Here is a 23053-nt window from a genome sequence, read left to right as displayed (position 1 = left end):
AAATACAAATAAAGCTGCCCCCCCACCCCCCCCCCAAAGATGTTGAGTCTCCAGTGCATGATTGTACTTTATCCAAAGTGAGAGAGAGATTGACAGGATTAGGCTCTTCAAGCTAAAGAAGATCAAACAAAGTGGCTTTTATTTTAAAAGAAGAACAAGATATAAAAGCTACAGTGAAGATTAAAGAGGGTGTGTGGCTCTAAACCGGCTCTCTCTCCTACCCTTGGCAAAAGATATTGCTATGCCCTTTGACCTTAGCACCAGCCAGTGCCTCGCTGTCTGCTTGATCTAATCGGAGATCAAAGTCCTGTCCATGAGGCACTATCAGTGGCAGGCTGTTTCACTCTTTCACTCCACAGACACTTGTCCCACACAAGACACACTGCTTCGCAATGGTCTCTCGCTGTGCCCTCGTTCTTCTCCTCTGCCTCTCCACAGCCCTGGCTGCCACACTCATCCCTCCTGCTTCTGCTGAGGAGCTTCCGTCAGCTCCTGAGGCTGCAACGGCTGAAGAGCCAAACGTGAATATAGTTCTAGAAGCTGCTGCCGCTGTAGCAGCCCAAGCTGATGTTCCGGCAGAGGGAAACCAGGCCGGCGCTGCCGCGAGCGCTACCCAGGATGATGAGGAAGACTCAGAGTGGGGCTTGAGCTCCATCAGAGGCAGCTTTCAAGCCGTCAATGGGTATTTTGACTCGCTGCTGGAGCTGATGGGAGGCCGTGATGGCGTCTGCCAGTACCGCTGCAGATACGGTAAGCAAACCAAGCTAAACGTTGATGTTGACAGAGCTATGACGTGATTCCAGTGAACGGCTTGGTTTTACTTCGTGTCGATCATACCACTCTTAGCCATGGACACTCCCCAAAACTCATGCTGAAGGGAACTGAGAGGGCAAAGCTTGTTTCGGCTTTTCATTTTGATTTGATCGATGCTCGTGTGTTGGTTCGTTAAACTAACACTGGAGAGCCAGTGTTAAATGCTAAGTGTTACAACAGTATTGCAGAAAATATCAGCTTTATGCAGACGGAGCTCAAGCTCACTGGCAAAAGTCTTTAATAATTACTGTACCTTATGTCCTTCCCTGGGAATACACACACTTTAGCAGTGATATACCTAGTCTATTAATACAGTTTTAGGAAAAAGAACTTTTAGGGTGCTAGGTGAACCATTGTTTTCCTAAGCACACACGATAAATCTTGAATTCTTTTTTTGAGTCAGTCCGTGTAAGTGAAAAGGTGTGGAATGTATCAGTGTTATCACAGACATGTTTTTTGATTGACAGGTAAAGCTCCTCAAGCTCGTCCAGGCTACCAGATGCCTGAACCCAACGGCTGCACATCCTCTTTGCTTGGTTTCCAGGTACCGGATAGTGTATGTGTCTTCTGAACTAACAAACTAACACCAGCATGTGTTTCCATTTTCATTACAGAGCTCAGAATACATACTGCGGTTGTACCAACCATATACACGAGGGTTCTTTTAGGGTTCAGTGGATAAATAAAGGCAGGGAAACACTGTTGTAGGGTTCGAAATAGAATCTGAAGAATGCTTAAGGGTTAAGAGTGAATGGCTAAAAGACTAGAGGAGAAGGTTAGGTCGACCCATCAACACTCAGAAATAAAGGTACCAAACTGCACTTTTCCTTGTCACTTGGGTGGTACCATCAAGGAGACATGTGTCGTACCACAAGTGTGTATATTTTATACTAAGACACTAAAGGTATAAATTATGCACTCTTGATGGTACCACCCCAGTGATATAGTACAGTCTGGTATCTTTATTTATAAAAAATAAAAAATAAAATAATTATGCAGAGTACATTTAAACAGCTCTGAAGTGTTTCCCTTACAGAAAAAGTAAAAAGCTCTTTAGGAAGCTAGGACACTCAAGCATCCACACCCCCAAGGAACCCCTTTTTCTAGAGCATATAATCAATTTCATGAAAATAAATAGAAGCTTTAAAAATCCCAGCATGCACTAATTCTACACATTGCTCTACCCCAGTTGGACATGGGCATCCCAGCCATGACCAAGTGCTGTAACCAGCTGGACATATGCTATGACACGTGCGGTTCCAACAAGTACCGTTGCGACACCAAGTTCCGTTGGTGCCTCCACAGCATCTGCGGCGATCTAAAGAAGAGCTTGGGTTTCATGTCAAAGGTTGAAGGTGAGAAGTGCTTCGATGCGCACTCATGACTCACACATTCACATTTGTGCTTGCTTGAAGTAAACAAGATAGGAGTCTCGTAGGTGCGAACTGTACAGCGCACGATACTGATACTGTTAAAGATAAGGTAACTGTTCCTGTGCATTGACACTCTATTGCACTTTGTACACTCGAACGTCTTATCCTTTCTGGCTTGCTCTTTCTTTGTCTTATCTTATAGAGGAACTTGTTTTTTTTTTGTACAATGTGTACTTGAGAATAATTAATGACTGTATAAATTGCCGGTCTTTTCTCTCTCTCTCTCAGCTTGTGAGGCGTTTGCGGACACCATGTACAACACGGTATGGACTCTGGGCTGCAGACCGTTCATGAACAGCCAGAGGGCAGCATGTATCTGTGAGGGAGAGGAGAAAGACGAGCTGTAAGAACTACCACTACTCCTGCCAAGCACAATGACTCACCATTACCAAGCGCCTTCAAACTCCACCAAAAAGAGCTCACAAGGACTCCTAAGAGAGACTGCTTGTGCTAAAGACTCAAGTGGCGCAAACAACAATGAAATGCTTGACTCCCAGAGTTCTCATCATCCCTTTTTATCAAGTGTATGTAGCTATGGGTTTTGAATTCCAGGTAATGGTAAACTCCTAAATGATAAACTCCTATGGAGCTGTGGGAGGAGAGCATTTCCTTTAGTACTCCTATAGGGCTAATGTTTTAAGATTGGTTAAGTTGTTCTGAATGAGAAAACAAATTAGACAGAGCTTTCTAAGAGTGGAGTAATAATAATTCCAAATTGAAGTCGAACAGCACATTACATTACGACTGGTTGGAAGTACTTTTTTTTTTTTTTCCCTTCTTCTTCTTTCAATGTCAGTGTGTACCCCAGATAAAATGCAATATATTGGTAATTTATTCAAGTGTAGCGCTGCCCATTAAACTTTTCACCCATTTATACAATCCAAACACTGGTATCTACATTGCAAAAGAGTGGTTTCATTTCACACAGATTATAAACATTGTAAGACACAAGAATATCATTAACATGATTCATCTTCTAACCATCACTAAGTTATTTTGAACCTCTTGTTATTCTGAATAAATATCAGACTTGTGTTGCTCTTCACATATTGTAAGTGTTTTTCCTCCATACATGACTAAAATGGCTTTTCAGTAGGAAATCATTCTGGTAAATCTGTGTCTACAGATATAGCTACGTATTTGATTATGTAGTAACGATGCAACCGAATGCGAATATGTTATTCGGATTGAAAAGATACAAGTACAGATGAAAAGATATTTTTTCAGGAGGATTGCCAGAAAGATTCACAGGACATCTGGTTGGGACTCGAGGTGGGCATCAGGACTTGGATTCCATGGGAGGTTTGTATTTTCATGCATGTTCAAGCAAGTGGTCCGATATGAAGCTTGAGGGAGTAACAAATGAACACGGCCCTTGTTTATCGTTTGTAAAGATGACGCGGGTTAAAATTAGGCTAGGGTTCGTTTATGTTTCTGGACGATTAGGAACTCTTGAGACTCTTTATGAACTGGATTGTTGTAGCTGAGGTTGAGGAATTCACACACCATGCTAACAGTGCTTACATTTTAACCTCTGGAATTTGTCCCCAGTGATTTCCTGTGTTTCCAGGTGCATAGTGGTAGGGTTCATAAAAATAAATAAATAAATAAATAAATAAATAAATAAACAAGAATTAAAAACCTTTTTTTTTTTTTTGGTTTAGGCCACACCCATTTTGCTTTTAAATCTGAATATAGATATGGATATTTGGAGCACTAAACAGATACAGTTATACAAAGTGGCATCGCATTACACCCCTATTATAGATGTATGGCGTGTCAAAACGTATGCCGATGTTTTGGCACAGTCCGCTGCGACATTAGCATAGAATTCATTAGCGCAGAATTTTAATACAGTAATACTTTTGCATGTTAACACGCCTGGAGAGGCTGCAACAAATTGCAAGCAAAATTCATTTATTTTGAGCAAAATAATATTAATCCATGTCAAACATGACATATTACATAACTATTACTATATATATTATTATATATATATATAAAAAATTTATTATGCATAATTCATATGAAAAAAAATCTGATGGCAAAGCACTCGCATAGTAAAACTGTATGCAAATGTTGCTGTCATGATCATTTGTAATTGACATAAATGTACATTCTGTATTAAAGGTTATATTCTGGAATGGCTAAGGACTAGCTAAGAAAATGGATGTCGACGCTTCAGTGCTTCCATGAACTCGGAGGAAAGACGGATCTATGATGACGTAAGAGGGAGTTTTATTGGCTCAGGTATAACGAGTGTGATGTCGGTGCGTTGAATTGAGTTGAATTGAGGCTGAGATGTACAGTATGTGCACGTTTGATGCACTGAGTATCAGAATGGCCGAACACATTCAATCGTCAGTATGGGGTTAATGGGGTCTGTGTAACTGGCATTAAGGTTATAGATGGAATGGTGGATGTCAGATTTGTGTGTGTGTGTGCGTTACAGATCTGGCAGAATGAGAATGGGTCCTCCGGTTAGTGTGCGTTTCTCCTGGTGTTGTTCAGTCCAGAGGTCTCGCCTCAGACGTCTGCGACAGCCCTGTGTGCAGCGTGACTCTCCCTCGCCACACACTACCACCCGGCAGTGCAGGTACACCTCCTACACACACAAAAAGGCATCGAGTCACTGTTACAAGCTGATCTACAGCATCAAATCACATCACGCTTTAGTTTTACTATATATTTGGGGTATTTTTATTATTGACTTTGGCATTGCCTAAGGAATGCAAGGAAATATTTTGGTTCTCAAAAACATACAAACAGTAAAGATTTATTTCACCTTCTCTGTCTCGCACTTTCTGTCCCTAATGGCAAACTTGCTCTTTTGATTCCCATGTGTGTGTCAGCAAGGTTTAAGGCCATAAGGTGTCCCAATTCTCATTTTAGACTTCAAAATGACACTTGGAAGCACCCTCGTTAAAGCATTTGACAAAGCCCGCATCAATGGAGACTCAACGGTGGTCTCTTAGCTAAAACTCCTTGTGATTGTTAGTTAGAATTTGTTGCAGATCACAGTTCACCGAACAGAGTATGGCTTACGTGATCTGCATAAACGAACAAATCATGTAGATGATTTCACTGACAAAAAGACTCTGATATTCGTGTGTTTGAATGGGGGGAAATAAATGAATAGGCATCACACGAGCATTTGACTGGAAACTGGCACATGATTTTGTGACTGCTGTCCGACTTTGCCGTCACGTCCATCCACCCTTGAGGACTCAAGGATTAGCTTACCGTGTCAGCAAAGGAGGACAACAGGGCTTAGGGGTAATATATGGAACAGGGCTTCTCAATCTCAGACAGTTGACTGCAGAAAGCCTGTGTGTGCGCGCGCACGCTTTCACTCACCCTGTTGTCACTGCCGATGAACTTGAAGACAGGAACCTGGTAGTGTTTGGAGAGCTGATCTTTAGCTGAGAGCTGGCGTACCATCTCATCCGAAATACAGCTGACAGAAAGAAAACGAGCTAATAATCGACTTCTGTTCTAGTGGAATATTGTGACACTGAAGATGACATTTGAAACCAGACCTTCACTTTACTAGTCGCTGACGTTCTTCAACTAATTAGCCATAATCAAGCATTAACTGCTGAAAAATAGCCAGAGAAATCAACTATGGAAGAATTATGGAGGCCATCTGAGGACTAACATCGCATAATTACAAGGACAGATTACCAAACGGGCCTACTGGACACGTGCCCAGGCCACTAGTGAGGTCTTGAACAGCATGGATTTGACATGAATGTAAAGCCAATGAATGTAAAAATCACAGAATCTGAAATAAACTTGGAAAAATGACCGGTGTACGGGTCCGAATTTGTAACCAGTAAGTGGTCAGTTAGGCCCTAGCTATTTTTAACTGAAGCTACATACGTGGATGAAAAAGAAAACATTGATAGCCGTAAAAAGCAGCATGTATAGTCAATGTATGGAAAAGTTGAAAAATGAAAGAGAAGCCAGAGTACAACGCCGAACTACTAAAAGGGGCCAAAGAAGACGAGGCAGAGCTTGTTAAAGAGCTGGACTCTGTCGTTGTCTGAAATAAACCATTTTGGAGAACAGAACCAATCTTAAATTACAGGGCGTCTGAATACCCAAATCACTCACCCATCTTTAATGAGGTAATATTTGAGGACTTGGTCAGCATTGGGGCCAGGCGTGGCGAAGCAGGTCTCCACGAGTGCAGCAAGGCCCTCCACACGCTCACGTGGCTCCACGCCAAAGTACAGCGCATCACGTAAGCGCAGCTGAGGAGGACTGTTGTACGGCTCAGAGAACTCTGCATTCTTAAACAGCTCCAGTGTGAAGGGAAAGATGCCCTCGCTGTGTCCTGACAGCTCCAGTGCAGAGCTGCGTACACTGGGAAGGTAACCGTCTGATACATCGTAGTGACCCGGGAACTCGCACGTTATGGGCAGCAAAAGTTTGCTGGTGCGTACAATTACATCTCCACTGCTGGTCGGACTTGACTTTGGCAGTCCGGTGACCAGATTTGTGCCGATAATTCTGTCATCAATTACCTAGAGAGAGAGAGAGAGAGAGAGACAGAAAAGCTTTGTAGCTAGTAGTCCAGAGGCTCTTGTAAAGACTGACGGCCAGGACATTTTTGCAAAAAACCTTTTTGCCTCTGCCAAGAGATAAGTTAAGATAATGAACTCAGAATACACATAAACGATTACAGGAAGTCATGCATCTTAGTTTCTGAAGTGAATGTTTCAGGGCCCACTGTAGTCAGAATTTTACTATTATTCCTCACCATTCTACATTATTAATCTGGATTAATACAAGTGAAAGCTTGTTGGCACCAAATCAGGGTCCTGTATTTTCTTATGAAAGTTTTACTCAGGTGAGTTCCTGAGTGGGCCAAAATGCCTCCAATGACTGATGAAGATTATTAGTGGTTGTCGTGTTTCTCATCACCTTGACCACGGTGCCGCAGGTCTTCAGGCTGAAACGAAGGTTGATGTGAGTGCCATTAGAGACTCCACGACAAGAGGAATTTGACAAAAAGAGCTCCAGGCCACCCACAAGGTCTTTGGGAACAGACACATCAATAGAGCTGGGATCACAATGCACAGGCACTGGACAGGAAATAAACACACCATTTTAACATCAGTAATCTGATGGAAGTATCCAATTGATTTCCAGGTAAAAGCTGTTAAACCTTGTGCCAACTTGTGCCCATGCTTACCCAACTCTAATTCTAGACCCACAGTAACCCTAGACCCAACTTATCCCCAATTTAACCCTAACCCCTAGGCCAATTTCAACACTAGCCCAGCCGTATACCCAACACAACCAAAAGCCTTGGCAAACCCTAACCCTAGCTCAATCCCAAACCAACCATAAGCCTTGGTGAGCCCTAAACCTAGCCTCCCCCCTTACCCTAGCTCAACTGTAACTCTTGCAAAACCCTAACCCAAGCCCCTCGACATTCCCAGCTCAACCCTATCCCTAGGCAACCCAAACTCTAGCCCAGTCCTAACCCTATAGCTTAACCCTAACCAGCACTAATCCAAGCCCAATCTAAACCTAGCCCAAGCCCAGACGTTTCTCTCTCTCATTGAGAACAGAAAAGGACTCCAAATCAGAATCGAGATCTTTAGTTCCACAGAGTACACACATACACTTGGAAAACTATATACATATGAGCTTAGTCTTAGCTGACCCTCGCAGCTTCGCTTGTCCTCCCCCAGCGTTAGGCCTCTTGGACAGTGACAGTAATACGAGTCATCCTCTGATGAGCATCCATGGCTACATCCTCCATTCACGTTGTGGCAGCCCGCGATCTCTGCATGCAGTCAAAAACACCGTAAACAAACTACATTATCAGTGTGAAGTGTTGTGAATTTACTTTAAGCTAAATCTGGCTGAGTCTTACCGCTGCAGGTCCGGCCATCGGCATCCAGTACTCGGCCTGGGCCACACTCGCACCGCCATGCGCCCTTGGTGTTCAAACACATTTCAGCACATCCACCATTGCTACTCTCACACTCATTTATGTCTTGAGTGAAAAACAAGAGCGAGAAAAATGATAAGAAATGGGAAGACAATTGTGAGTAAATGACAGCAGGGAGACAAAATCACTAAACAGCCATTTACTCTGCGACAGCATGGGGCTGGTAGTTACTTAATATTGAATGGAGATTTAGAAGGAATGAAATACAATACTTTCGTTTATTTCTCTCTCATTTAAGGAGAGACTGGTAGCAGACGGGACAAAATAGCATTTAAGTTGGGAAGACATTAATTATACAATGGCGGTGATTTTGTAAAATGGCTGTCACCCCAAATGAGATTTAAATGATACTGTTATACATTTCCATTTTCCCACAATTCATCCCTCACTGTCTATTGGCTCACCCAGACAAGTCTGGGAGTCTGGCCCCAAAACAGTCCCAGCAGGGCAACGGCACTCAAGTTGCAGTGGACAGTCTGGACCAGTGCACTCCACTTCGTCACAGATGTCGTAGAAATCTACCACACACAAATAATCCATGCTTATATTCTCAGCAATTAAATCAAACAGGTAAGCAAAAATTTAGAGCAGGCAGGAAGGCAGACTTACGGCCACAGTACACGTGGAAGCATACCGAGGGGCGCGGCAGGCGGTATACATAGTAACCCCTGGGACAAGCTTTCACATCCACCGTCCCGTGCCAGTGGCAGCAGTCATCATTGAAGCTTGCACATGTAGGCAATGTGACGACGCCATCGGAAGGCATTGGGTGGGTGCCATTGAGCCAGATTGGTGCGTGGGTGCCACAGTGGTTCTCCTCAACGCAAAAGGTGGGCATGGCGTCACCGGCCATACCAGTGAAGCGGTACCACTCACCGGCTACATGCCGGTCACACAAGGGCACACCAGCTGAGTTGTTGACATGGTAGTCAGTATTCCTCCAGGGCTCATTCAGACTGATGTAGGCCGAGCAGGGATCTGGAGCTGGCCATGGATGCAGGGATGAAAATGATAGACTATACTGTATTTCACCCAAATTAGCATGCCTAAGTATAAATACAAAAGGACTAACATGGATTTACAAAAAGTTCCATTCATGCATTCACTTGATAATCTGCAGAGTGTGGATCAAACGTGAGTTTATACATCTTTTTTTTTTTCTCTCTTTTTCTAAGCAGTAACTGAATAAATTCATACCAACCCTTAGGCAGGGAATAATCCATACAGATTTAAAGGAAGGACTAACTAAGCACAGAATAATTGCTGGCCATTGAGTCAGTGTTAAAACAATTTGCTCTTGTGAAGTCAGATTCAATAATGTAGGATCTTTTCTTCTCAGTCAGGTGAGCAGATTTCAGAGAAAGCCTCAATCCAGAGAATGAATAAGCACCGGCTAATCAATATTTCTATCTATCTATCTATCTATCTCTCTCTCTGTGTACAAACTCATTAAGATGGTAAGTAGCTGGTGCTGTTGTAAATGACGGATGATGTGGAGTGAAGCGAGTAATACCTAGAATAACCTATAGAGAGGTGGTTGGGTGGTCATTGAGATCCACTGATGCAGATCAGTGTTTTTGCTAAAACTTGACCTTTTACTATAGTCTGGCTCTAGCTACGGGTATTAGAGAAAAAAAATTCCACAACTGAAATTCTCAAACGCTTAAGTAAGCTGTTCCGGCAACGTTGCACTAAAATCATTAACAGAACATTGGATTGGCCTGTTTAGGTTTATTTAGCTTGCTCCTGAGAGTCCACATTCAAATCCATTATTATGGACTCACCCAGTAGAAAGAACATATAGTATTCCTCATCACTTCCTTTTCACCATCAAAAGCAGTCATAGCAGTCGAGTGCAATCTAGTAACAGCAGAGTGCACAGAGGTCTCTATCTCTTTAGGATGTTCTGCTAATACGGGAAGTATTGGAGGCCAAGGATCAGGTCAAGGTGACATGCTGTAAACACAAGATTCCCGTACACTGCCAAGATAAATCATCTCAACCCTCTCCTCCCAGTCTGTCCCGTCGACCAACAACACCACAACAACAACGTTGTTTTTTTTTTTTGGATAGCCAAAGTATACTCTAGATAACCGGGCCGAGTCTGGGTGGATGAGGTACATATGATGTAGCTAACATATTATAAAACACAGTTGAGTCACAGGGATTGTTTTGGACCAGACTCAAACAAACAAAATAAAAACTTGACGTTTTTTCACCAGCGACTTGGATTTCCCAGTTGGTACTTATGAATCGAAAAGACTTGTAGATGGAGCAGACTTGAAAAAAGTTTTAAAAAGAGAATTATCAACTTGTCCATCCATTAAGTTTCATATATCTTGTTTGTTGGTTAAAACAAACAAAAAAACCCCCCCAACAAAACGGACATTTATTGTTTATACAAATATACTGCATTATAAATCGCCTAGTACTTGACGAGCAGCTCGTTCGGACATATTTATAACTCTGAGTCAAGGCCATTGTAGGGGACAGGTTACATTACACTTAGTCCTACGTCAACCAAAAAAATCAGTTAGAAATCAAGAACATGTCAACAACTCCAACTCTCATCAAAAAATGACCTATTATTTGCACAGTAGCTGAGATTTTGCCACGTAGTGAAATAATGGAGACTAGCTCTTTTTTCATATTTTCATTTCATTTACACCCCACAAGACGATTCTAATTTAGAACATGGATTTTACATTTATTTGCGGGGCCAGATTACTGGACCAGTCCTGACCCGCATGCTGTACGTTTGACACCCTTGGTCCAGAACTTGAGTGGCAAATCTTGAGACTTACAATAACTTGTCTACACTCTGGTATTGCCAATCTACTCCATTTGAAATCCGGCAAATCAATATCAACGAGTTCCCACCGTGTGTTTCTCCAGGTAGCCAATTATCCATCATAAGTTTATGAAATATTGTGAACCAATGCCCAAGATACCGAGCTTTCAAGTGACGATACGAAACCTCAACATCGAGTATTTAATGACCCGTTAAACAAGTTAAAAATGCAGCGCACTTACCCGTGATCTGATCAGAGGCCACAATTTGGAGGGCCGACATAGTTAAGAGGACGTCCACCAGCAAAGTCAACAGCATGGTGACCGCAGTCTAACACAAGCGGGTCCGTTATGAGAATTACGGATAAGGGCAGGGTCTTTAAATCTGCAGCGTGCTATCTCAGTACATGAGGGATGGGTCCATGTCAGAGTTGTGTACTGTGGAGTAGAAGATAGGACATCTGTCTCACCTTGACCTTCAGTCCTGTCCTCCAGCCCCATACAACACACACACCTCCGGCCAGTGACAGGATCATCCTTTCATTGTTCCCAAACCAATCAGTCTTCCATTGAGCTCATACACAATCCATATACAGATCCTGGCAGCTGCCCAGAGCTCGCTTAATCATCGACACTGCAATTTCAATCACTCCTGGCAGCAAAGACCTGACCAAAGCAAGTTTCGCCAGTGTATAATTAAATGAATTGCTTCTTTAATCATTGATGCCATTAAGAAGCATGAGCTGGAATGTGTCAAGAGTCATATGAGATTACTGCATGTGGTTCAATAGGACCATCTTCTTTAAATCTTTGCACCGGTCATTGAAACAAGATGAAGACACAGGAGAATATATTCTGTTCGAGCTGTCTGAGGAGCATCCAATCAGCACGATAAAGAGTATTTGTTTCTACGCAATCATGCATATAATGTAACGTTTGTGCAGCGCAGACATCTGAGCTGCAAATTCCATTTTTTATTGGGTAGGAAGCAAGACTACAGGAAGAACAAGAGCAAAGGATGCAGATTTGAGAAGGTCAAGGCTCAGCTGTTCAGTCCTGATGTAAACAAGTCAAATCGAGTTGAACCCCAAACCAGGATTCTCGACCGGCTCGTTACAAAGCGCAACAATTGTGTCACGGAGACTTACTATGATTATTACACCATTACATGATTTCAGTTTTAGCGTTTTAAAGAAAGTCATAATTACAAAGAAAAACAAAGCACGACTCTCCGTTCCAAAACTGGATAAGTATTTATTGATAAGTGAATTACATTTCTCTTTTATACACATTTCATAAATGATACAGGAGTTTACATTTTTATTTTTATAGTCTTCCAATATCACAGCATCTGATGCCAATGATAAAAACCAACATGAAATGAAGAAAATACATTGATGTGTAACATATTTTATATATATATATATATATATATATATATATATATATATATATATATATATATATATATATATATACACACACACACACACAGACTGTATTATATATATATATATATATATATATATATATATATATATATATATATATATACACACACACACATACATTATATATATATATATATATATATATATATATATATATATATATATATATATATATATATATATGTGTGTATATATATATATATATATATATATATATATATATGTGTGTATATATGTTTTTTTAAACTTTATTTTCTTAAGTGCATGTGTTAAAAATGTAAAATAATGCACTCCTCTGAAACTTAATTCATGTGCTATGGAAAATTTGTGGGCTTAAAAGAGGTATTTGAAAGATATAAATGGATGGAGAGGGAGAGAGATACAAAAAAAAAAAAAAAAAAAAAAAAAGAGAGTGATGCGTGGCTGGATGGTGGCTGCCTATCTATCTATCTATCTATCTATCTATCTTTCAGGGCAGTCAGTCTCAAAGCACATGGAAGGAAATAAAACTGCACTCGACAAACCCAGTATTCTGTAATCTTTGCAGCTTTTTTGGGTCATTTGTATATAATTTCCCCATGTAAACATTACATTCATGCAACACCCGCTTTAGAATAAGTTCCATATATTACATATACTCTTGTAAAAAATAAAAGGCAAAGCAAACAAAGGCAAACCCTTTTAGAAAACAAACAGCAGAAAGAACAACAAAAAAAAAAGCTTAATAGTGATAAAGACTGAGGCATTGAACAGTGAGAATGATTTTGGTATCAGCTTTGCAGGTCATTCCAGGAAGTGTTTTTTAGACACCGTCCCTGCCCTCGCTTCTCTCTGTGCGTGCAACAGCATACAAGGATTTATGATTATTGACGGTATGAGGACAAGAGGCCGAGGGGGCACGGGAAGGGATTGATTTGCTCATATTGATCAGGACCGATATGGATAGGAATTGCTCAAATGCACTCATGGAGTTACACTGACAATCAGCCTGTCCTTATTGACGAAGCCGTATAATCGATGACGCGTTCTTACTTGTAACTTTGCGTGACGACAGCTGCGAGCAGCAAATCCTGTTCCCTCATGAAGCAATTTTTGAGCTACCTGTCACAGCGTCAGTTTTATCATCATGCACAAGTCCACTGCGGTCTCTTAAACCATACACCAATACTCACATCCAGGCCAATCTCCCCAATAACTCAACTCCAGCTTGCTTATTCAAATGTGGCCTTTCTAGGATTGATACGATTGTGCTTTTCCTTCCTATAAATGTCAGACTTTTTTTGGCGAAACACATTCCTTCAGATCACCGTGACATATTTCCAGACTTGCAGTCATGCACGGTGTACGACATTTCACTGATTTAATAAGTAAGCCGTGTATTACATCACACAGCACCGGTCTCTTAAACTCCAGATCTCTTAAACATGAAGGATGCAAACAATCCCTTAGCTCTCTTTGCCGTGTTTGGACTGCCTGGAGGCATGGACTGATGGTGAACAGCATGACAGGAGGAAGTAATATCTAAGGAAAGACTTCTCATTTTGCAGCACGCAAGCCCAACATGCAGCATTAAGCTTTGCAAAATATTACTGCGAGGGGCACGGCAAGGCTCTGAGATATATTAATCAGCATGTCTGAGCAAATGTTGCCTGAGTGTGCTGTAGAAACCTTGTTGCGTAAACACATATTCTAGATCGTGTCGATATTGAACATTTTCGATATATTTTCTGTATAAGGATGTATGCGGGACACCTTAAAAGCTAAAAACAGAGTTTCTTTTTGGACAAATGAGGCATCTGCAGCATACCTGGCTGAATGAAGGAGGATAACAGTAAGATATCCATATACCATAAACCAGGGGTGTCTAAGCTTATCCGGAAAGGGCCGGTGTGGGTGCAGGTTTTCATTAAAACCGAGCCGGACACACACCTGATTCTACCTGTTTCAACTGACTGGGGTGTGGCTTCTGATTGGTTGGAATGAAAACCTGCACCCACACCGGCCCTTTCCGGATAAGATTGGACACCCCTGCCATAAACCCTCGGAAGGTATGTGTAATGCATAAGGAGACACAAATATGAGTTATGACGTGATTCCTACTCAACTTTGAACAGAGCACCATGCGCAGAAGAAATGCAATTACATCCTGTTGTATGAAACAAATAAAAAATAAATTTTAATGCCAAACTGTGCGTATTCAAAGCTATCCAAATATTCCATCCACAGCTTTTACTACTCCAGAACGCTCTAAAGCCTGTCCCCTAAAGACACCGTGTTCTAGATGAAAGGATGCAGAAGTCACACGCTACAGCATGCCACGAACTTGTGAGAAACCAACTAAGTCTAGGATCTAATATATTACACGTTTCTCTTCACGCTTCAGTATATTCTTGGCATACGGAGGAGCTGTGCAGCTGTACAGCTTGATTTTGTCTCTGATATATATGGTTTTTTTTTTACTCAAACGTATGATACAGTAAACAGCCCAGGAAAGTCTTGAAGGATGGATGCGTCTGGCTCGTAGGGGCTGAGGCTGAGAGACCAGAACGTGGCTGGGCAGGCGAATAGGAGCGCCCTGATCAGCATGTTGCACGGGGTGCTGTGAGGCACTGTGGGTAACAGTTTTCTGGCACAGAAAAGAAGAGGAGGACCTTCTGAATCTGTCACTTGTATAAATCCTCTGTTAATCGCCACAGGTTTCGCAAGCAAAAAGGCGCATGTGTGGACTAATTCACCGTCACCATTCAGAGACTGCGTTCGTAATTAAACATCGTGTGCGTGTTTAAGCGTGGTCATGTCGTCATTTAATATCAGGAGCTGCGTGTATGCGGGAAAACGGCCGGATCCGGTGTGCTGATGTGCAACGCAAGTCCTATGCTGACAAGATGGGGGGGAAAATAATTACCGAAGAAAGAAAAAAAAAAAGAACTCCTCCACCAATATGAAAGAAAAAGATTAGTTCATTTCCTCACCCATAATAACAAATATAATAATATAATATAATATATGGCTTTCAAAATAAAAAGTGCCAAAATTGTTTTTTTGTTTATTTTTCTTTCTTTTTTTTTGAATAATTGAACACACAGTGATGTTTAGCCGGTAGATCTCTGGTCTGCAGCTTGCAACAGATCTGTACAGGAAGTGATGCTCATCATGTGACCCCTTCTCCTTGTACACACTTAGCAGCAGTGTAGTTGATCTCCTGTTACAGCATCTCCTGTAATCATGCTAAGGATGCAACCGGAGACACAGGGAGATGTGGCGGCAGTTCCAGAGTCCCAGCCACTAAAGGACAGGAGGGGACAGGGAGACAGAGGACAACTTTGCGCCACGCAGGGACGTTGGGTCAAAAATAGCTCTCCTGCGTCTGACTGTCGTCCCCCCCTCCCAAAAAACCCCCAAAAATGTCCAGGGCTGGGGGGAAAATAAAAGCCCAAAGGCCCAAGATCTTTCCTGCGCCATATATACAACTCCGCTGTAAAAAATAGGTCTTTAGAGGTTCTCTTTTGAAAGTATGTTTAAGAGGTGCTGAACCACAGCGCACGTGTCTGCATGTGTTATTTATTCAGCACGTCTGGGAGATATTGTGTCCATACCCCGAGGTCACTTCCTGTTAGGCATCAGGAGCTTCCTGTAGGCTGCTGCTGTTCTCTCCGTGTTCCTGTAGCGTTACCAGAGCGCACAGGGCTGCAGGCACAATAAGCAACTTTGCGCCCTCCAGCACCTCCAGCAGAGGGGCTTCCGGTGGCGTTCTTTCTTTCGTTGGATTTCGTTCCATCCCCTCCTCCTCTACATTGACTCGCCCGTGTTTAAGCAGTTTTCAAAAGCAAATTATAGAACATAAAAACGGTAGTAATTAAAAGAAAGAAGGAAAAACAAAAAACTCCACTTCAAGTCACAAAGAACAAAATCTGAAAGAGGTGGGAGGGGAAATAAAAAATAAAATAAAAAAACAGAAAATGAAAGAAGAGTGGGCTGAAAGAGGGAGAGGGAAAAAGGAGAAAGAGCGGAAGGAGGGAAGGAGAGAGAAGGGAGAAGGAAAGAGGGAAGGAGGAAGGGAGGCTTTCACTTCCTCACATCAATCCTTGCTGGTGCTAATCTGCTGGATGGGGAGGTGCAGCTGGAGAGGATCTCTCAGGCGCTTCAGGTCCAACTCGGCCTGAGAAAGAGGGAGAGGAGTCAGGGAGGGAGGAATTTGGGAAGGAGAGAGTCAGGGTCATTCAGGCAGGGGAGTGTTGTTATTATGAGCGTGTGTGTGTGTGTCAGCACACCTCGGCAATAGCGTCCTTCAGCTTGTTGTACTTTTCGACGTCAAAGCGTGTCCTCTTCACTCCCTTGTGGAAGAACAGAAGATACTGTCTGTCTCTGGCATCAGGGTAGATGTACTCCTGGATGTGGGCGAACAGCACAAGGTCACACAAAACACACACTTTCATTAAGAAAGAATACACCGATATATATTAAATGTCATTATGCCCCTACGACATGTATGGAGGGAACTGCCTCAGAGGGAGGAGAGAGAGAGCGAGCTAGAGAGAGCGCTAGCGAGAGTGAGAGAGAGAGAGAGCGCGAGAGTGAGAGCAAGAGTGAGAGCGAGAGAGCAAGAGTGAGAGAGCTCAGTTATTATTATTACTGAGTGAGAGACTGAGCTAGCAAGAGTGAGAGAGAGAACGTGAGAGAGAGAGCACGAGAGCGAGCTAGAGGGGGCGAGTGAGCGAGCTAGCTAGAGGGAGAGAGCGAGCGAGCTAGAGAGAGAGAGAGAGAGAGAGAGAGAGAGAGAGAGCGTACACTTGTATACTTGTACGGTGGACGCTCCACATAATCTAAAACTAATAATAAACAGATCTTTAAAACATAGTGTAGCTGTTTAATAAAGTAAAACTTGTCATCATTGATGTGCTGATGTTTTACAGGAGACATTTATTTAACGTGTACGGGAGGAGTCTCGGATGGAAGCATTTTGTCACAGTCAAAGTTTCCCAGCTCAGGAAAGTCTTCAGGACGGATGGGTTTACACACTTTCAGGGTTCTCAGTAAAAATGCACCCCGGCGTGCATTATCTCATCTAACAGCACAGTCTGTCAGGAGTTTTTCCTTACTGTACGCTACAGGATTCAGAACTGATCGAGTTGTACGTTCATTTCTTGCTGAACAGGTAACAACCATTATCTCTCTAATTTGGTTTAGATTTATTCTTCTTGCGGAGTTTGTATTGTAACTCGTTCGAGAAGTTGTTTCTCCTTCGTCTTGAATTTTTATGGATTTGTTTTTGATTGCTTTCTTTCAAGTTATTAATATGAATGACAAAATTCTCATTTAATCTGTGTGCAGTTGAGTAACTAAGCAATTTAAATCTTGCCAGTGTATCCGTATAGAAGAGTGCAGTCACTCCTGCCAGTTATATTTACAGCAAGCCGAGGTTCACATTAAGGAGTGTCTTTACGTGGAAATTTACACAAACTCAGGAGTACGAGTACAATACGTGGTTACCTGGATTTTCATGAACATCACAGTTCTTGTGAGCAAATTCCGAATGAATCGGTTCGGATCCAGCTTGATGAATGGTTTCGAGCCATGATTTAACATAAGTATATTTCTAATTCTAACCAGCCAGAAATATAAATGTGTTTTTAAAATAACAAAAAAACAAAAAACAATCTGTTACATATCTACAGAAAAGCCCAATATTATTCTTCTGCTCTACTTAACTACCAACATATACATACGTATACACACACACACACACACACACACACACATATATATATATATATATACATACATACATATATATATATATACACACACACATTGTAAATGAAACATACGTAAATGAATCACATGTAAATGAACCATGTGAAAATGAATAAATAAATTAGACATACACACACACACACACACACACATACATATATACATATATATATATATATATATATATATATATATATATATATATATATATATATATATATATATATATATATGCCATTTGTGTGATATTGACCAGTTTCTTGATGGCATCTTACCTGGCGTGTGAGCACGAAGTAGGCATACATGGCCATGGCTGTGCCATAGGTTATGAAATAGGTGACGGGCTCCATGATATCCCATGAGTACTCCCACCAGGTTAGCCGTGCCAGCACGCCAAACTGGGTAGCCATATACGCCATGCCTCCCCACAGCACCCAGGTGGTCCGACGCTCTGCTTTCCTGCCCAGCTCCTCTTTCACCTAAGACACACAGACACACAAACAGTAAGGTTCTAGGTGCCAAGTCTACAGTACAGTGAAAGTTGGGTCAGTCTGACGGCATCGATTTAGATTTTTTCAAATGTAATTAGGTTTTCTCAGTGCTAGATCCGGGAATACAAAATTGGCTTCCATTTAGGTAATGCTGGCATAAACTGATGACCACAATCACCAGTGCATTCAATTCTTCTCTGTATAAACGTATGGTGTTATTATAACAGCCATACAAGCCATTTCCAATATATACATACACACACACATATTTTTTTATATATATCTCACAAAAGTGAGTACACCCCTCACATTTTTGTAAATATTTGATTATATCTTTTCATGTGACAACACTGAAGAAATAACACTTTGCTACAGTGTAAAGTAGTGAGTGTACAGCTTGTGTAACAGTGTAAATTTGCTGTCCCCTCAGAATAACTCAACACACAGCCATTAATGTCTAGACCGCTGGCAACAAAAGTGAGTACACCCCTAAGTGAAAATGTCCAAATTGGGCCCAAAGTGTCAATATTTTGTGTGGCCACCATTATTTTCCAGCACTGCCTTAACCCTCTTGGGCATGGAGTTCACCAGAGCTTCACAGGTTGCCACTGGAGTCCTCCATGACATCACAGATGTCGACTCCACCTCCCATTTGAGGATGCCCCACAGATGCTCAATAGGGTTTAGGTCTGGAGACATGCTTGGCCAGTCCATCACCCTCAGCTTCTTTAGCAAGGTAGTGGTCGTTTTGGAGGTGTGTTTGGGGTCTCACATTTGTGAGATACTGTATATATTGGTAATGGCTTATGTGTATCTTTCAAAATGCTGTCGCTTTATAGCAGTCCTCACAAACGCAAGTCACCTTTTCAAGCGGGCGAAGCTGGGAGTTGAGATCCTCAAGTCGGCCAATCAACTCTCTCTCTTTGCTTATCTGATGCTCCTCTATGCGCAGAGTAGTGTAGAGCTGCTGCACCAGAAGCTTCACGTCGTTCAGTCGCTCCGCCTCCTCATGGGCCAACAACTCTGAGACACACACACACACACACACACACACACACACGTACAAAAAGTACAGTATAAGCACACAATCGTGTAACATAAATTTTAAACACTAACGCTGAATGCACCCCTGTACTCTCACCTCTTCTGGGCGGCCGCACAAGGTGCGTGGTATCGTTAATGACGAGATTGAAGTCGTCGAGTAGCAAAATGTCGATCCCCGTAGAGGAAGCTATCCTCGCGCCATCTACACGTAGCAGGAGTGGAAAAGGGTGAATAAAAGCTTTCGTTGCATTTTTTTTCCCTCCAACTTTGCAGGGTAGAAAGAAAGCAATCGTGCATGACTGCTAATGCCAGAAAAGCCACATGACACACAAAGGTGTCAAATCATAATCAGCTCCCCTTGTACTTGAACACAGTTTGTGAGTGTGCTTTGCTTGCTTTGCTCACTTCTGTTTCTCTTGTCCTGCAATACTTCACTAAGAAGAACGGGTAATAAGAGAACTCTCTCTCTCATTCAATCGGTGCTGACAGGCGCTAATAAAGGCCGACTAGTGCCAGGACTAAAGGAAGGTGTCTACAAAACAAAGTTTAATGTAGTTGGAGAGTGTTTGTGAGTCCGGATTCCACAGTATACCAGTCCAACACGGGTGTGTTTTGTGTGTGTGTATGGTCATACCTGTGGAATAGACAGCGACTCGGTCGATACCCCGGTCCTCGGCTTGCAGCTGCTGGAGGAAGACGCCCACGCTGTCGCTGAGAGGCTTTAGAGTGAACTGACAGCGCTCCCTCCGAGACGGCAGCTTCACTGAGATCACCGGCAGGCTGTTCTGATACACCACCGTCACCTCTGACAAGACAAACGCAAACAGTATTGTTACAGCTCTCGCTGAATCGCTCGACACCCACGCAGCATCACGGCCTGTCAGCTATTGCTGCCTCTTAATGATGGACCACACGACGAGTGCCAAAACGTCCGCTTGGTGCACCTGGCACTAGTTTTATGGCTGGGTCATTGCAATCGCAATTGCTGTTTCATCATGCAGTCTGGGATACAGAGAGCCAAACCTATGACTAGCAGCAGAGGGCAGTGTTGTCGAGAGACAAGGTGTGCTGCAGGATGATGAGTGGCATCAGAGTCTTCGCACATGCATGCTTTCAAAACACCTTCTGCAGGACAGCGAGAGAGATGAATGATTCTTATCATGATTTCTAGTAGATGGACGCTTTTATCTGGACAAAGCAAGCTGTCTTTTCTTTGTCGATTCTCTGCCCAAGCTTTTAATCAAGTCTTTAGGCCAATTCGGTGAGACATTAAGCTCAATAACCGTAACGATTAGATACAGCTACGATCCCCACCCCCTCGTTGAGCAATAGCTCTATAAACTGCCGAGGTTGCTGCTTTACTAGGAAAAGGATTTGATCCGAATACCTTTTTAAGGCCTCGTCATTCACAGCGTCTTATTTCTACTTCCCCACTTTTACGCCATCATTAAACAAACGCACCTAACCGAACCAATGAAAGTAGCGTTAATTACTCAAAACTGCCACGTTAGGATCCTGGCCAGCTGTTTGTGGTGTGCTTGAGCGTTTGCTTTTCTGGTAGTTTCCCTACTCTGACAGTGCAGGCGGAGCGCTTCAGTGTGAGCGGAAACTGGAGGATGATGAGTAAATTATCATATTTATAAGGAATTATTTAGTGTCAATAAGAGTTCCTAAACGCATTAGCATGCCATTTTATTTCATCACACTCTAAAATATGCGGCGAAATAAATCGACCTCCGTGGAAGTCTGTCTGTTCGTGATGTCTCGGAGGCATCATCAGCAGGATCTCGGCGTGCATCATGTTCATGACTGAAGCAGCGTGTCTCCTGGCTGTTTATTTGAAATCATGAGCTCAACCCAGACCTCCTTAAAGGCAGAGAGAGATGCGCTTTTTTTTTCTTCTTTTTTTTTGTATGCAATTACAGCTTGCATTAGACTTAATGAGGAGTCATTTTAGGAGATTATATCTAAGTGCGGATGTCTGAGAATAAAATACGACTGTCTCAAAGATCTCTTCAAAGCGGCTTCGTACGAGCGTCACAGGAAATACGTTACATTTATGCCATTTGGCAGACGCTCTTATCCAGACCGACTTACATTTATCTCGTTTATACAACTGAGCAATTGAGGGTTAAGAGCCTTGCTCAAGGGCCCAACAGTAGTAGCTTGGCAGAGCTGGGGCTTGAACTCCTGACCTTCTCATCAGTAACCTTTAACCACTGAGCCACCACTGTGGAGGCTTGCAGCAAATCCGTCACTTTTCAGACGCCGCATCAATCCTTTCCTTCTTCTACTCAAATCAGTCTTTTTTCTCTCCACCCCCCCCTAGTTTCCTGCGTCACGAGAGGCCAGTCTTTCTATCTCAATAGCACCACTATAAAAATGTACCTCTGAAAATAAAACAAGCCTACTCTGCAGCATGCCTGTGCTTTCAGCGTGACCCATCTGCTGGAATCGGATCAGCGTTTCCCTCGATCTAAGCAGATGCTTTTAACGTTCTTTCTGACTCTGACTCATCACGCCTCCAGTGTGCACTTTAAGAAGCTGCATCACTCAAGAAGATCGCGTCGAATTAGTATTTGCCTTATAAATATAGCAGAACTGCAACTGTATGCCCTACAATTCACCTCGAGCTGGTTATCTTACTCGGTTAATTTACAGTGGATATTTAGGTCGAATTATTCTTCTATCTTAGATCTAGCTCTCACGTGTAACTTTCCTCACATTCAACATCATGCTTCTAGAGATTTCCTCGAGTGCTTTTGAATCATCGTTGCCTTATATAAGTGCACAGGCTGGCGGGCTTGCTAAAAGCTCCCTCTGTTATCGGGAACGCATTTTTAAAAAGTCGTAAATATCGTGCGACGTGTCAAGAAAGCGCCTTCGGTCAGAGCGTGACTTCCATGCCACTTCTATTCACGTCCTCGGAAATTTGCGTTAATAGGACGACGATGTGCTCACCAAAAAGTGGCACGATTAAGCGTCCGAGTGGGCGAACGTTAAACTCCGGGCTATTAGGGTTCGTCGTTGTTGTTAACATAAACGAGGTTCGTAGTGCTGATGAATAATTAGCTAAATTGAAAATGCAGCAGGACCGTAGTGAAAACCGTTAGTGCTTAATGTTTAGACGAGCGCGTGTGTTTTCCTGGCCAGCACTGTGAGTCAGCTTGTGTTGTGGATGTAGTGGCTGGCAAATGTAAAGTAGTTTGATTCACATGGAGTTAAAGCAAGTTTTGCTCTCTGGCGCGGTTCTAACTGCAGACTCGGTAGGAACCTCCGTCTCGGGTGAACGTATGAATAACAGTTAAA

General features: G+C 42.5%; 3 protein-coding genes across 5 annotated transcripts in view; 1 reads left to right on the top strand and 2 right to left on the bottom strand.

Annotated features, from left to right (window-relative positions):
• The first annotated feature begins 371 nt into the window (after positions 1-371).
• Positions 372-3291, top strand: pla2g12b (phospholipase A2, group XIIB). Of its 2 annotated transcripts, none has more exons than XM_053620496.1 (4): positions 372-750; positions 1281-1357; positions 2003-2168; positions 2475-3291. In XM_053620496.1, exons 1-4 carry the CDS (start codon positions 393-395, stop codon positions 2591-2593), a joined length of 720 nt encoding a protein of 239 aa, XP_053476471.1. In that variant the 5' UTR covers positions 372-392; the 3' UTR covers positions 2594-3291. The 2 variants fall into 2 exon arrangements, with proteins under 2 accessions (XP_053476471.1, XP_053476470.1); XM_053620495.1 differs by having other exon boundaries at positions 1281-1369.
• An 851-nt stretch (positions 3292-4142) lies between these two features.
• oit3 (oncoprotein induced transcript 3) lies at positions 4143-11974 on the bottom strand. 2 transcript variants are annotated; one of them, XM_053620470.1, is made up of 9 exons: positions 11248-11974; positions 8824-9198; positions 8619-8732; positions 8137-8259; positions 7924-8046; positions 7176-7288; positions 6363-6775; positions 5604-5703; positions 4143-4851 (listed from the first exon to the last, which is right to left on the bottom strand). In XM_053620470.1, the coding sequence occupies exons 1-9, from the start codon at positions 11321-11323 to the stop codon at positions 4693-4695; spliced, it is 1596 nt and encodes a 531-aa protein (XP_053476445.1). In that variant the 5' UTR covers positions 11324-11974; the 3' UTR covers positions 4143-4692. The 2 variants fall into 2 exon arrangements, with proteins under 2 accessions (XP_053476445.1, XP_053476444.1); XM_053620469.1 differs by having other exon boundaries at positions 7176-7336; positions 11248-11972.
• Positions 11975-16385: 4411 nt separating this feature from the next.
• The window catches only part of mcu (mitochondrial calcium uniporter), a 57745-nt gene continuing 51077 nt past the window's right edge, over positions 16386-23053 (bottom strand). Inside the window, exons 4-9 of the mRNA XM_053620480.1 lie at positions 20379-20549; positions 19842-19946; positions 19563-19723; positions 18485-18688; positions 16727-16843; positions 16386-16614 (exon numbers count right to left, since the gene is read on the bottom strand). Of these exons, the coding sequence (XP_053476455.1) occupies positions 16534-16614; positions 16727-16843; positions 18485-18688; positions 19563-19723; positions 19842-19946; positions 20379-20549 (839 nt within the window). The 3' untranslated portion in view covers positions 16386-16533. The remainder of the gene's footprint in view (positions 16615-16726; positions 16844-18484; positions 18689-19562; positions 19724-19841; positions 19947-20378; positions 20550-23053) is intronic.

This window comes from Ictalurus furcatus, chromosome 3, assembly GCF_023375685.1.
Source record: "Ictalurus furcatus strain D&B chromosome 3, Billie_1.0, whole genome shotgun sequence".
NCBI classification, from domain to species: Eukaryota; Metazoa; Chordata; class Actinopteri; order Siluriformes; family Ictaluridae; genus Ictalurus; species Ictalurus furcatus.
Note: the sequence above shows the minus strand (reverse complement) of the source record. Positions and strands in the feature narration are given on the sequence as shown.